The sequence below is a fragment of the Eriocheir sinensis genome, chromosome 69, assembly GCF_024679095.1.
Source record: "Eriocheir sinensis breed Jianghai 21 chromosome 69, ASM2467909v1, whole genome shotgun sequence".
Taxonomy (NCBI): Eukaryota; Metazoa; Arthropoda; class Malacostraca; order Decapoda; family Varunidae; genus Eriocheir; species Eriocheir sinensis.
This window is the reverse complement of record NC_066577.1, coordinates 2,088,471-2,100,970: the sequence shown is the minus strand read 5'-3', so window position 1 is coordinate 2,100,970 and position 12,500 is coordinate 2,088,471. Positions and strand designations below refer to the sequence as shown.

Below are 12,500 nucleotides of genomic sequence, written 5' to 3'. Positions count from 1 at the left end.
AATGAAGAATTGGTGAGAGAAATAGCAGACAAAAAAATGAAGAATTAGTGAGAGAAATAGTGGACAGAAAAATGAAGAATTAGTGGGAGAAATAGCAGACAAAAAAATGAAGAATTAGTGAGAGAAATAGCAGACAAAAAAATGAAGAATTGGTGAGAGAAATAGCAGACAAAAAAATGAAGAATTAGTGAGAGAAATAGCAGACAAAAAAATGAAGAATTAGTGAGAGAAATAGTGGACAAAAAAATGAAGAATTGGTGAGAGAAATAGCAGACAAAAAAATGAAGAATTAGTGAGAGAAATAGTGGACAAAAAAATGAAGAATTAGTGAGAGAAATAGCTGACAAAAAAATGAAGAATTGGTGAGAGAAATAGCAGACAAAAAAATGAAGAATTAGTGAGAGAAATAGCAGACAAAAAAATGAAGAATTGGTGAGAGAAATAGCAGACAAAAAAATGAAGAATTAGTGAGAGAAATAGCTGACAAAAAAATGAAGAATTAGTGAGAGAAATAGCTGACAAAAAAATGAAGAATTAGTGAGAGAAATAGCAGACAAAAAAATGAAGAATTAGTGAGAGAAATAGTGGACAAAAAAATGAAGAATTGGTGAGAGAAATAGCAGACAAAAAAATGAAGAATTAGTGAGAGAAATAGCAGACAAAAAAATGAAGAATTGGTGAGAGAAATAGCAGACAAAAAAATGAAGAATTGGTGAGAGAAATAGCAGACAAAAAAATGAAGAATTAGTGAGAGAAATAGCTGACAAAAAAATGAAGAATTGGTGAGAGAAATAGCAGACAAAAAAATGAAGAATTGGTGAGAAATAGCAGACAAAAAAATGAAGAATTAGTGAGAGAAATAGCAGACAAAAAAATGAAGAATTAGTGAGAGAAATAGCAGACAAAAAAATGAAGAATTAGTGAGAGAAATAGCAGACAAAAAAATGAAGAATTAGTGAGAGAAATAGCTGACAAAAAAATGAAGAATTAGTGAGAGAAATAGCAGACAAAAAAATGAAGAATTAGTGAGAGAAATAGCAGACAAAAAAATGAAGAATTAGTGAGAGAAATAGCAGACAAAAAATGAAGAATTGGTGAGAGAAATAGCAGACAAAAAAATGAAGAATTAGTGAGAGAAATAGCTGACAAAAAATGAAGAATTGGTGAGAGAAATAGCTGACAAAAAAATGAAGAATTGGTGAGAGAAATAGCTGACAAAAAAATGAAGAATTGGTGAGAGAAATAGCTGACAAAAAAATGAAGAATTAGTGAGAGAAATAGCAGACAAAAAAATGAAGAATTAGTGAGAAATAGCAGACAAAAATGAAGAATTAGTGAGAGAAATAGCAGACAAAAAAATGAAGAATTAGTGAGAGAAATAGCAGACAAAAAAATGAAGAATTAGTGAGAGAAATAGCAGACAAAAAAATGAAGAATTAGTGAGAGAAATAGCAGACAAAAAAATGAAGAATTAGTGAGAGAAATAGCTGACAAAAAAATGAAGAATTAGTGAGAGAAATAGTGGACAAAAAAATGAAGAATTAGTGAGAGAAATAGCAGACAAAAAAATGAAGAATTAGTGAGAGAAATAGCTGACAAAAAAATGAAGAATTAGTGAGAGAAATAGTGGACAAAAAAATGAAGAATTGGTGAGAGAAATAGTGGACAAAAAAATGAAGAATTAGTGAGAGAAATAGCAGACAAAAAAATGAAGAATTAGTGAGAGAAATAGCAGACAAAAAAATGAAGAATTGGTGAGAGAAATAGCTGACAAAAAAATGAAGAATTGGTGAGAGAAATAGCAGACAAAAAAATGAAGAATTGGTGAGAGAAATAGTGGACAAAAAATGAAGAATTAGTGAGAGAAATAGCAGACAAAAAAATGAAGAATTAGTGAGAGAAATAGCGGACAAAAAAATGAAGAATTGGTGAGAGAAATAGCAGACAAAAAAATGAAGAATTAGTGAGAGAAATAGCAGACAAAAAAATGAAGAATTGGTGAGAGAAATAGCAGACAAAAAAATGAAGAATTAGTGAGAGAAATAGCAGACAAAAAAATGAAGAATTGGTGAGAGAAATAGTGGACAAAAAAATGAAGAATTGGTGAGAGAAATAGCAGACAAAAAAATGAAGAATTAGTGAGAGAAATAGCTGACAAAAAAATGAAGAATTAGTGAGAGAAATAGTGGACAAAAAAATGAAGAATTAGTGAGAGAAATAGTGGACAAAAAAATGAAGAATTAGTGAGAGAAATAGCAGACAAAAAAATGAAGAATTAGTGAGAGAAATAGCTGACAAAAAAATGAAGAATTAGTGAGAGAAATAGCTGACAAAAAATGAAGAATTAGTGAGAGAAATAGCAGACAAAAAAATGAAGAATTAGTGAGAGAAATAGCGGACAAAAAAATGAAGAATTAGTGAGAGAAATAGCAGACAAAAAAATGAAGAATTGGTGAGAGAAATAGCTGACAAAAAAATGAAGAATTGGTGAGAGAAATAGCAGACAAAAAAATGAAGAATTAGTGAGAGAAATAGCAGACAAAAAAATGAAGAATTAGTGAGAGAAATAGCAGACAAAAAAATGAAGAATTAGTGAGAGAAATAGCTGACAAAAAAATGAAGAATTGGTGAGAGAAATAGCAGACAAAAAAATGAAGAATTAGTGAGAGAAATAGCAGACAAAAAAATGAAGAATTAGTGAGAGAAATAGCAGACAAAAAATGAAGAATTAGTGAGAGAAATAGCAGACAAAAAAATGAAGAATTAGTGAGAGAAATAGCAGACAAAAAATGAAGAATTAGTGAGAGAAATAGCAGACAAAAAAATGAAGAATTAGTGAGAGAAATAGCAGACAAAAAAATGAAGAATTAGTGAGAGAAATAGCAGACAAAAAAATGAAGAATTAGTGAGAGAAATAGCAGACAAAAAAATGAAGAATTAGTGAGAGAAATAGCAGACAAAAAAATGAAGAATTAGTGAGAGAAATAGCAGACAAAAAAATGAAGAATTAGTGAGAGAAATAGCAGACAAAAAATGAAGAATTTGTGAGAGAAATAGCAGACAAAAAAATGAAGAATTAGTGAGAGAAATAGCAGACAAAAAAATGAAGAATTAGTGAGAGAAATAGCTGACAAAAAAATGAAGAATTAGTGAGAGAAATAGTGGACAAAAAAATGAAGAATTAGTGAGAAATAGCAGACAAAAAAATGAAGAATTAGTGAGAGAAATAGCTGACAAAAAAATGAAGAATTAGTGAGAGAAATAGTGGACAAAAAAATGAAGAATTGGTGAGAGAAATAGTGGACAAAAAAATGAAGAATTAGTGAGAGAAATAGCACACAAAAAAATGAAGAATTAGTGAGAGAAATAGCACACAAAAAAATGAAGAATTAGTGAGAGAAATAGCATACAAAAAAATGAAGAATTAGTGAGAGAAATAGCAGACAAAAAAATGAAGAATTGGTGAGAGAAATAGCAGACAAAAAAATGAAGAATTAGTGAGAGAAATAGTGGACAAAAAAATGAAGAATTGGTGAGAGAAATAGCAGACAAAAAAATGAAGAATTAGTGAGAGAAATAGTGGACAAAAAAATGAAGAATTAGTGAGAGAAATAGCAGACAAAAAAATGAAGAATTAGTGAGAGAAATAGTGGACAAAAAAATGAAGAATTAGTGAGAGAAATAGCAGACAAAAAAATGAAGAATTAGTGAGAGAAATAGCAGACAAAAAAATGAAGAATTAGTGAGAGAAATAGCAGACAAAAAAATGAAGAATTAGTGAGAGAAATAGCAGACAAAAAAATGAAGAATTAGTGAGAGAAATAGCTGACAAAAAAATGAAGAATTAGTGAGAGAAATAGCAGACAAAAAAATGAAGAATTAGTGAGAGAAATAGCAGACAAAAAAATGAAGAATTAGTGAGAGAAATAGCGGACAAAAAAATGAAGAATTAGTGAGAGAAATAGCAGACAAAAAAATGAAGAATTAGTGAGAGAAATAGCGGACAAAAAAATGAAGAATTGGTGAGAGAAATAGCAGACAAAAAAATGAAGAATTGGTGAGAGAAATAGCAGACAAGAAAATGAAGAATTAGTGAGAGAAATAGCAGACAAAAAAATGAAGAATTGGTGAGAGAAATAGCAGACAAAAAAATGAAGAATTAGTGAGAGAAATAGTGGACAAAAAAATGAAGAATTAGTGAGAGAAATAGCAGACAAAAAAATGAAGAATTAGTGAGAGAAATAGCGGACAAAAAAATGAAGAATTGGTGAGAGAAATAGCAGACAAAAAAATGAAGAATTAGTGAGAGAAATAGCAGACAAAAAAATGAAGAATTAGTGAGAGAAATAGCAGACAAAAAAATGAAGAATTAGTGAGAGAAATAGCAGACAAAAAATGAAGAATTGGTGAGAGAAATAGTGGACAAAAAAATGAAGAATTGGTGAGAGAAATAGCAGACAAAAAAATGAAGAATTAGTGAGAGAAATAGCTGACAAAAAATGAAGAATTAGTGAGAGAAATAGTGGACAAAAAAATGAAGAATTAGTGAGAGAAATAGCAGACAAAAAATGAAGAATTGGTGAGAGAAATAGCAGACAAAAAAATGAAGAATTAGTGAGAGAAGTAACAGACAAAAAAATGAAGAATTAATGAGAGAAATAGACAAAAAAATGAAGAATTGGTGAGAGAAATAGCTGACAAAAAAATGAAGAATTAGTGAGAGAAATAGCAGACAAAAAAATGAAGAATTAGTGAGAGAAATAGCAGACAAAAAAATGAAGAATTAGTGAGAGAAATAGCAGACAAAAAAATGAAGAATTAGTGAGAGAAATAGCTGACAAAAAAATGAAGAATTAGTGAGAGAAATAGCAGACAAAAAAATGAAGAATTAGTGAGAGAAATAGCAGACAAAAAAATGAAGAATTAGTGAGAGAAATAGCAGACAAAAAAATGAAGAATTGGTGAGAGAAATAGCAGACAAAAAAATGAAGAATTAGTGAGAGAAATAGCTGACAAAAAATGAAGAATTAGTGAGAGAAATAGCAGACAAAAAATGAAGAATTATTGAGATAAATAGCAGAAATAAAAATGAAGAATTAGTGAGATAAATAGCAGACAAAACAATGAAGAATTAGTGCGAGAAATAGCAGACAAAAAAATGAAGAATTAGTGAGAGAAATAGCAGACAAAAAAATGAAGAATTAGTGAGAGAAATAGCAGACAAAAAATGAAGAATTAGTGAGAGAAATAGCAGACAAAAAAATGAAGAATTAGTGAGAGAAATAGCAGACAAAAAAATGAAGAATTAGTGAGAGAAATAGCAGACAAAAAAATGAAGAATTAGTGAGAGAAATAGCTGACAAAAAAATGAAGAATTAGTGAGAGAAATAGTGGACAAAAAAATGAAGAATTAGTGAGAGAAATAGCAGACAAAAAAATGAAGAATTAGTGAGAGAAATAGCTGACAAAAAAATGAAGAATTAGTGAGAGAAATAGTGGACAAAAAAATGAAGAATTGGTGAGAGAAATAGTGGACAAAAAAATGAAGAATTAGTGAGAGAAATAGCACACAAAAAAATGAAGAATTAGTGAGAGAAATAGCAGACAAAAAAATGAAGAATTAGTGAGAGAAATAGCAGACAAAAAAATGAAGAATTGGTGAGAGAAATAGCAGACAAAAAAATGAAGAATTAGTGAGAGAAATAGTGGACAGAAAAATGAAGAATTGGTGAGAGAAATAGCAGACAAAAAAATGAAGAATTAGTGAGAGAAATAGTGGACAGAAAAATGAAGAATTGGTGAGAGAAATAGCAGACAAAAAAATGAAGAATTGGTGAGAGAAATAGTGGACAGAAAAATGAAGAATTAGTGAGAGAAATAGCAGACAAAAAAATGAAGAATTAGTGAGAGAAATAGCAGACAAAAAAATGAAGAATTAGTGAGAGAAATAGCAGACAAAAAATGAAGAATTAGTGAAAGAAATAGCAGACAAAAAATGAAGAATTTGTGAGAGAAATAGCTGACAAAAAAATGAAGAATTAGTGAGAGAAATAGCAGACAAAAAAATGAAGAATTAGTGAGAGAAATAGCAGACAAAAAAATGAAGAATTAGTGAGAGAAATAGCAGACAAAAAAATGAAGAATTAGTGAGAGAAATAGCAGACAAAAAAATGAAGAATTAGTGAGAGAAATAGCAGACAAAAAAATGAAGAATTGGTGAGAGAAATAGCAGACAAAAAAATGAAGAATTGGTGAGAGAAATAGCAGACAAAAAAATGAAGAATTAGTGAGAGAAATAGCAGACAAAAAAATGAAGAATTGGTGAGAGAAATAGCAGACAAAAAAATGAAGAATTAGTGAGAGAAATAGTGGACAAAAAAATGAAGAATTAGTGAGAGAAATAGCAGACAAAAAAATGAAGAATTAGTGAGAGAAATAGCGGACAAAAAATGACGAATTGGTGAGAGAAATAGCAGACAAAAAAATGAAGAATTAGTGAGAGAAATAGCAGACAAAAAAATGAAGAATTGGTGAGAGAAATAGCAGACAAAAAAATGAAGAATTAGTGAGAGAAATAGCAGACAAAAAAATGAAGAATTAGTGAGAGAAATAGCAGACAAAAAAATGAAGAATTGGTGAGAGAAATAGCAGACAAAAAAATGAAGAATTAGTGAGAGAAATAGCTGACAAAAAAATGAAGAATTAGTGAGAGAAATAGTGGACAAAAAAATGAAGAATTAGTGAGAGAAATAGCAGACAAAAAAATGAAGAATTAGTGAGAGAAATAGACAAAAAATGAAGAATTAGTGAAAGAAATAGCAGACAAAAAATGAAGAATTAGTGAGAGAAATAGCAGACAAAAAAATGAAGAATTAGTGAGAGAAATAGCAGACAAAAAAATGAAGAATTAGTGAGAGAAATAGCAGACAAAAAAATGAAGAATTAGTGAGAGAAATAGCAGACAAAAAAATGAAGAATTAGTGAGAGAAATAGCGGACAAAAAAATGAAGAATTAGTGAGAGAAATAGCAGACAAAAAAAAAAGTGTTGTTATTTTTGGGATGAAAGAAAAGAATATAACATATAAACCAAAAAGGGATAAAGAGGAATTGAAATGAGTCAAAGACCTGCTCAAGAACCTAAATGATGCAGAAAGGCAGAGTATCGAGGAGGAGGTTGACGAGATTTATAGAACAGGTCCATTTATTGAAGGGAAAACTAGACCAGTTAACTTAAAACTAAAATCACAAATGGCAACTGAAGACATACTATATAGAACAACTTAACTAAAAGAAACGGAAGGATGTAAGGAAATATATATAAAGGAAAATAGAAATGAAGAAGAAAGGATGAAATGGAAGGAATTACCGGCAGAGACAAAAGTGAAAAATAACGCAAGATCTGAGGAAGAAAAAGAAGCATTTTTTTGGAGAATTTCGGGGGATGGAATCAAGAAATGGTTCATGAGGGAGAAGAGAAAGGGAGCGAAAACTAGATGAGAAAGATACAGAGAGGGGAATAAGAATAATGTACACAAATGTAGATGAGTAGTAGATGTAGTAGAGCTGCAGGATTATCTAAAAGAGAGGGATCCCATGATAGTTTGCCTAACTGAAAATAAACTAAAAGAAAACATCCAAATTGAGTTAGATGGAAGATACCATGTGTGGAGGAGGGATAGAATGGGCAAAGGCGGAGGAGGAGTGGTGATCATGATAAAGAGAGAGATATTAGTAAAATCAATGGAATATGGAGAGGGAAAAGCAGAGATAGTGAGTGTAAGCTTGGAAAACAGGAATAGAGAAAGGATGACGATTGCAGTAACATATGTACCACCAAAAACTACATCATGGAGTAAAGAAGATTATGAAAACATGATTGATGACACCATGCAGAGTTTGAGGAGATTACTTAAGGCAAACAAAGGAGTAATACTAGTTGGCGATTTCAATTGTAAAGAGGTTGACTGGGAGAGGTTTGAGAGCAATGGTAGTGATGTGGCATGGGGGAATAGATTCTTGAATTTAATGATGGAAAATTTGATGATACAAAGGGTGAAGGAAAGCACTAGATATAGAAGAGATGATGAACCGGCAAGACTGGATTTGGTGTTGACGAGAGAAATTCACGTGAAGGATGAATTGAGGTATGATTGCCCCCTGGGAAAAAGTGATCACGTGCTCATAGAGATGGAAATGGAGGAGGAAGGAAGGGAACAAGACGAGACTTATAGAAGCAATAGATTAAACTATAGGAAAGCAGGGGTGGAAAACCTCAAGAAGTTTTTTGGTGACATGGATTGGAAAGAGTTAATGAGTACAAGCGAAGTTCAAGGAAAATATGATATTTTCCTGAGGGCGTACAACACAGGTGTTATGAAGTTTGTACCAAAATACAGACCGAGGGAGAGGGCTAAAAAGGACTGGTTTAATGCAAGATGTGCAAAGGCAAAAGAAAAGAGAGACAAAGCGTGGTCAAGATTAAAAAGAAACAAAAATCAAAGAAACAGAGAAGACTTTAAGGCAGCGAGAAATGAGTACGTGAAAGTGAGAAAGGAAGAAGAGAAACGATACGAAAAGGATATTGTGGAAAAGTGTAAAGAACAACCTAAACTATTTTACAGATTTATAAATGGAAAAATTAAATCAAGAGAAACAATTGACAGACTGACTGAAGAGAATGTAGAGATTGAGGATCCCAAAGGCAGGGCAGAATTATTTAACAAAAAATTCCAGCAAGTGTTTACCAAAGAATCATTATTTAATGAACCACAAGAAAACAACCTAGATGTATATATGGAAGAGGTCAAAACAGATAAAGAGGAGATAAAAAAACTATTGGGGGAATTGTAAGAAGGGAAGGCCGTGGGACCGGATGGAGTTTCAGGTTTTATGCTTAAAGAATGAGCTAGTTGGCCCCATATATGACATCATTAAGTGCTCAATTAAAACTGGCACAGTGCCTAGGGAGTGGAAGAGGGCAGAAGTGGTACCTGTATACAAAAGTGGAAAAAAGGAAGAACCCCTAAATCACAGACCAGTGTCTCTGACCAGCGTAGTATGCAAAATATGTGAGAAATTAATAAAAGAACAATGGATGAGATTTCTAGAAGAACATAATCTAATCACAAACAATCAATATGGGTTTAGGAAAGGCCGCTCATGTGTGACAAACTTGCTGAGCTTTTACTCAAGAGTGACGGACAAATTACAGGAAAGAGACGGATGGGTGGATTGCATTTACCTAGACTTAATGAAGGCATTTGACAAAGTTCCACATTCAAGACTGCTGTGGAAACTAGAAAATAAAGGAGGAGTGAGAGGGAAAATGAAGTGCTGGATGGAAAGCTACTTAAGAGGAAGAGAGATGAGAACCGTGGTTAAGGACACTAGATCGGAATGGAGAGCGGTGGAAAGTGGAGTGCCCCAGGGGTCGGTTTTGGCACCAGTACTCTTCCTAGTCTATATTAATGATATGCCAGAGGGAATAAACAGCTACATGAGCTTGTTCGCAGATGATGCCAAACTGCAAAGACATATAAGAAACAGTGAAGACTGCAAGGAGCTGCAAGAAGGCCTAGACAAGATTTGGAAATGGAGTCAGAAATGGGAGAGGAAATTCAACGTGAGGAAATGTCATGTTATGGAAATGTGAAAAAGTGTAGAAAGACCAAAATGGACATATAAAATGGGAGATGGTGAAACATTAAAGAAAGTAAATGAAGAGAGAGACCTGGGAGTAATAATGCAAGATTATATGCAACCAGGAAGTCATATAAATGGATCTTTGGTGACACATATAACATGGTGAGAAATATAGGCACAGCATTCCACTACATGGACAAAGAAATGATGAAAAAATTAATAACTACTATGATCAGACCTAAACTAGAATACGCGGAAACAGTGTGCTCTCCACATATGAAGAAACACATAGTAAAACTAGAAAGAGTACAGAGGATGGCAACACAAATGGTTCAGGGACTGACACATGAAGAGAGACTGAAGGAAATGGACTTGCCAGCACTGGAACAAAGAAGAGAAAGAGGAGACCTAACACAAATATACAGGCTATTGAGTAAAATGGAAGAAGTAGATAACGAGAAATTGCTACTCAGAGAGGAACCTTCCAGCAGGAATACTAGAGGACACAGTAAACAGTTGAGGAAGGGAAGATGCTCAAGAGACATAAAGAAATATAGCTTCCCACAAAGAAATATAGAGCTTTGGAACAGACTAAGTGAGGATGTAGTATTGGCGAGGAGTGTGCAGAGCTTTAAGGAGAGGTTGGGTAAATGTAGATATGGAGACGGGACCACACCAGCGTAAGACCAGGCCCTGGGAAACTACAACTAGGTAAACACACACACACACACACACACACACACACACACACAGATAGATAGGCTGACACACACACACACACACACACACACACAGAGATAGATAGGTTGACACACACACACACACACACACACACACACACACACACACAAGACACAAGACACACATCCTACCCCACCTTCCCCCCTTCACACACACATACTGACGCGCACATCCCCCCCTGTAGGTATGTGCGTCACCTGGACATCACGGTGTACACGCTGCACATCAAGACCAAGCTGTGTCAGTTGGTGGAGGTCATGATGCAGCGCCGGGATGACCTCGCCTTCAGACAGGAGATGAAGTTCCGCAACAAGATGGTGGACTACCTCACGGACTGGGTCATGGGCAACTCACACCAGATAGCGCCCTCGGGGACCATCGACGTGGCCTCCGTGTCAAAGTGAGTGTGGGGGGATGGGGGAGGAGCGGGGAGGGATGGGGGTGGGGGTAGATGTCTCTGTGTGTGTGTGTGTGTGTGTGTGTGTGTGTGTGTGTGTGTGAGATGTCTAGAGCTACCCCAAAACCTAACCTAACCTAACCTAACGTAACATCATCATCATCATCATCATTTCATCGACGCCTGGTCCTAGGAGCTCCCACCAGGGGATGGCCACAGCAGAAGAGCTTCCAACTTTCTCTATCCAGACACTCCCTCCTTGCCTGCTCAAAGCTTCTCCAGGATCTTTCCCCCTCTCCCTAACGCACTCTTGCACCCTATCCCTCCATTTCACTGGAGGTCGTCCTCTAGCATTCCCTCCCTCTATCTCACTCCCATACACCCTTCTGGTCATCTTACTCTCCTCCATTCGCTCCATGTGGCCAAACCACTTTAAGGTCTGTCGCTTCACTTCTTCCACCACTCCACACTTCTTCCCTTCACCCCCGTGACACATTCCAAAACGCGCGTACACACTTTCATTACTCATTCCATCCATTCTACGCACACCACAAGCACTCCTCAAGTAACTCATTTCCACTGCCTGCACTCTAGACCTCTGACTTTCATTCCAGGCCCACGTTTCCTATGTGAGGGTTGGTACTATTATTGTATTTCTCAAATCCCTCTTTACCTCCATGCTCACACTTCTGCCATTCATGATTCGTCCCAAAGACCCTGCCACCCTTCTTCCTTGCAATGCCCTTTCTCTTATCTCTCCCTCTGTACCACCATGCTTACACATAACTGATCCAAGGTACTTAAACTCATTGACCTCCTCCATTTCTTCACCATTCAAGATTATTTTGCATTCTTTTTCACATTCAATTCCCACTCTATGGGCATACAAAATCTACAACCTCACTTCTACTTCGCTCACAAACCATCACTTTACTTTTGTTAACATTTACTTTCAGCTTTCTCCTTTTGCAGACACTATTGATAACACTGACCAAATTTTGTAGGTCACTTTCATTTTCTGCAATGATCACCGTGTCATCAGCAAACAGTATCAAATTCAGTACCCACTTCCTTCCCTCAGCGAACAGTCTTACTCCAACTTCCCCAACTTTGCCCTTCATTTCTTAATAACACCATAAGTTAGACTAATGGGCTTGTAATTACCTGGTACTTTTTTGTCTCCTTAAAATCGGTGTCACGTTAGCCTTCTTTCCAATCTGAAGGGACGATGCCTTGTCGCAAGGACATATTGAATACGGTTGTGAGGGAGGAGAGTATTTCACTTTTTGTTTCTTTCAGCAGAGTTGATATACTTTTGTCAGGTCCAGGACTTTATTTGTTTTAAGTGATTTGAGGGATTTTAAGGACTTCATCTCTCTCTCTCTCTCTCTCTCTCTCTCTCTCTCTCTCTCTCTCTCTCTCTCTCTCTCTCTCTCATTACACACACACACACACACACACACACACACACACACACACACACACACACACACACTCCCTCTCCCTCCCTCCCCCCCTCTCCTCCCCCCCCCTCACCATCTGCGGGGTGACCACCACTGAGGCGAGGGCCATGGCGATAGGCAGCTCCCCCTTGTCGCCTATCATGGTCACCAGCTGCACCAGTTGTTCGTAGGTCCGCCAACACAGTCTCCGCCAGGGTGTCAAATTCCGTCCCTGCTGCAGGCCTGTGGGAAGGGGGAAGGAGAAGGAAGGAAGGAA

The 12,500-nt window shown here is 35.3% G+C and overlaps 1 protein-coding gene across 1 annotated transcript in view; it reads left to right on the top strand.

Moving 5' to 3' along the window:
* Positions 1–10,788, top strand: part of LOC126988317 (neurofibromin-like) — a 46,166-nt gene extending 35,378 nt beyond the window's left edge. Inside the window, exon 11 of the mRNA XM_050846373.1 lies at positions 10,569–10,788. Within this exon, the coding sequence (XP_050702330.1) occupies positions 10,569–10,788 (220 nt within the window). The remainder of the gene's footprint in view (positions 1–10,568) is intronic.
* The last annotated feature ends 1,712 nt before the right edge of the window (positions 10,789–12,500 follow it).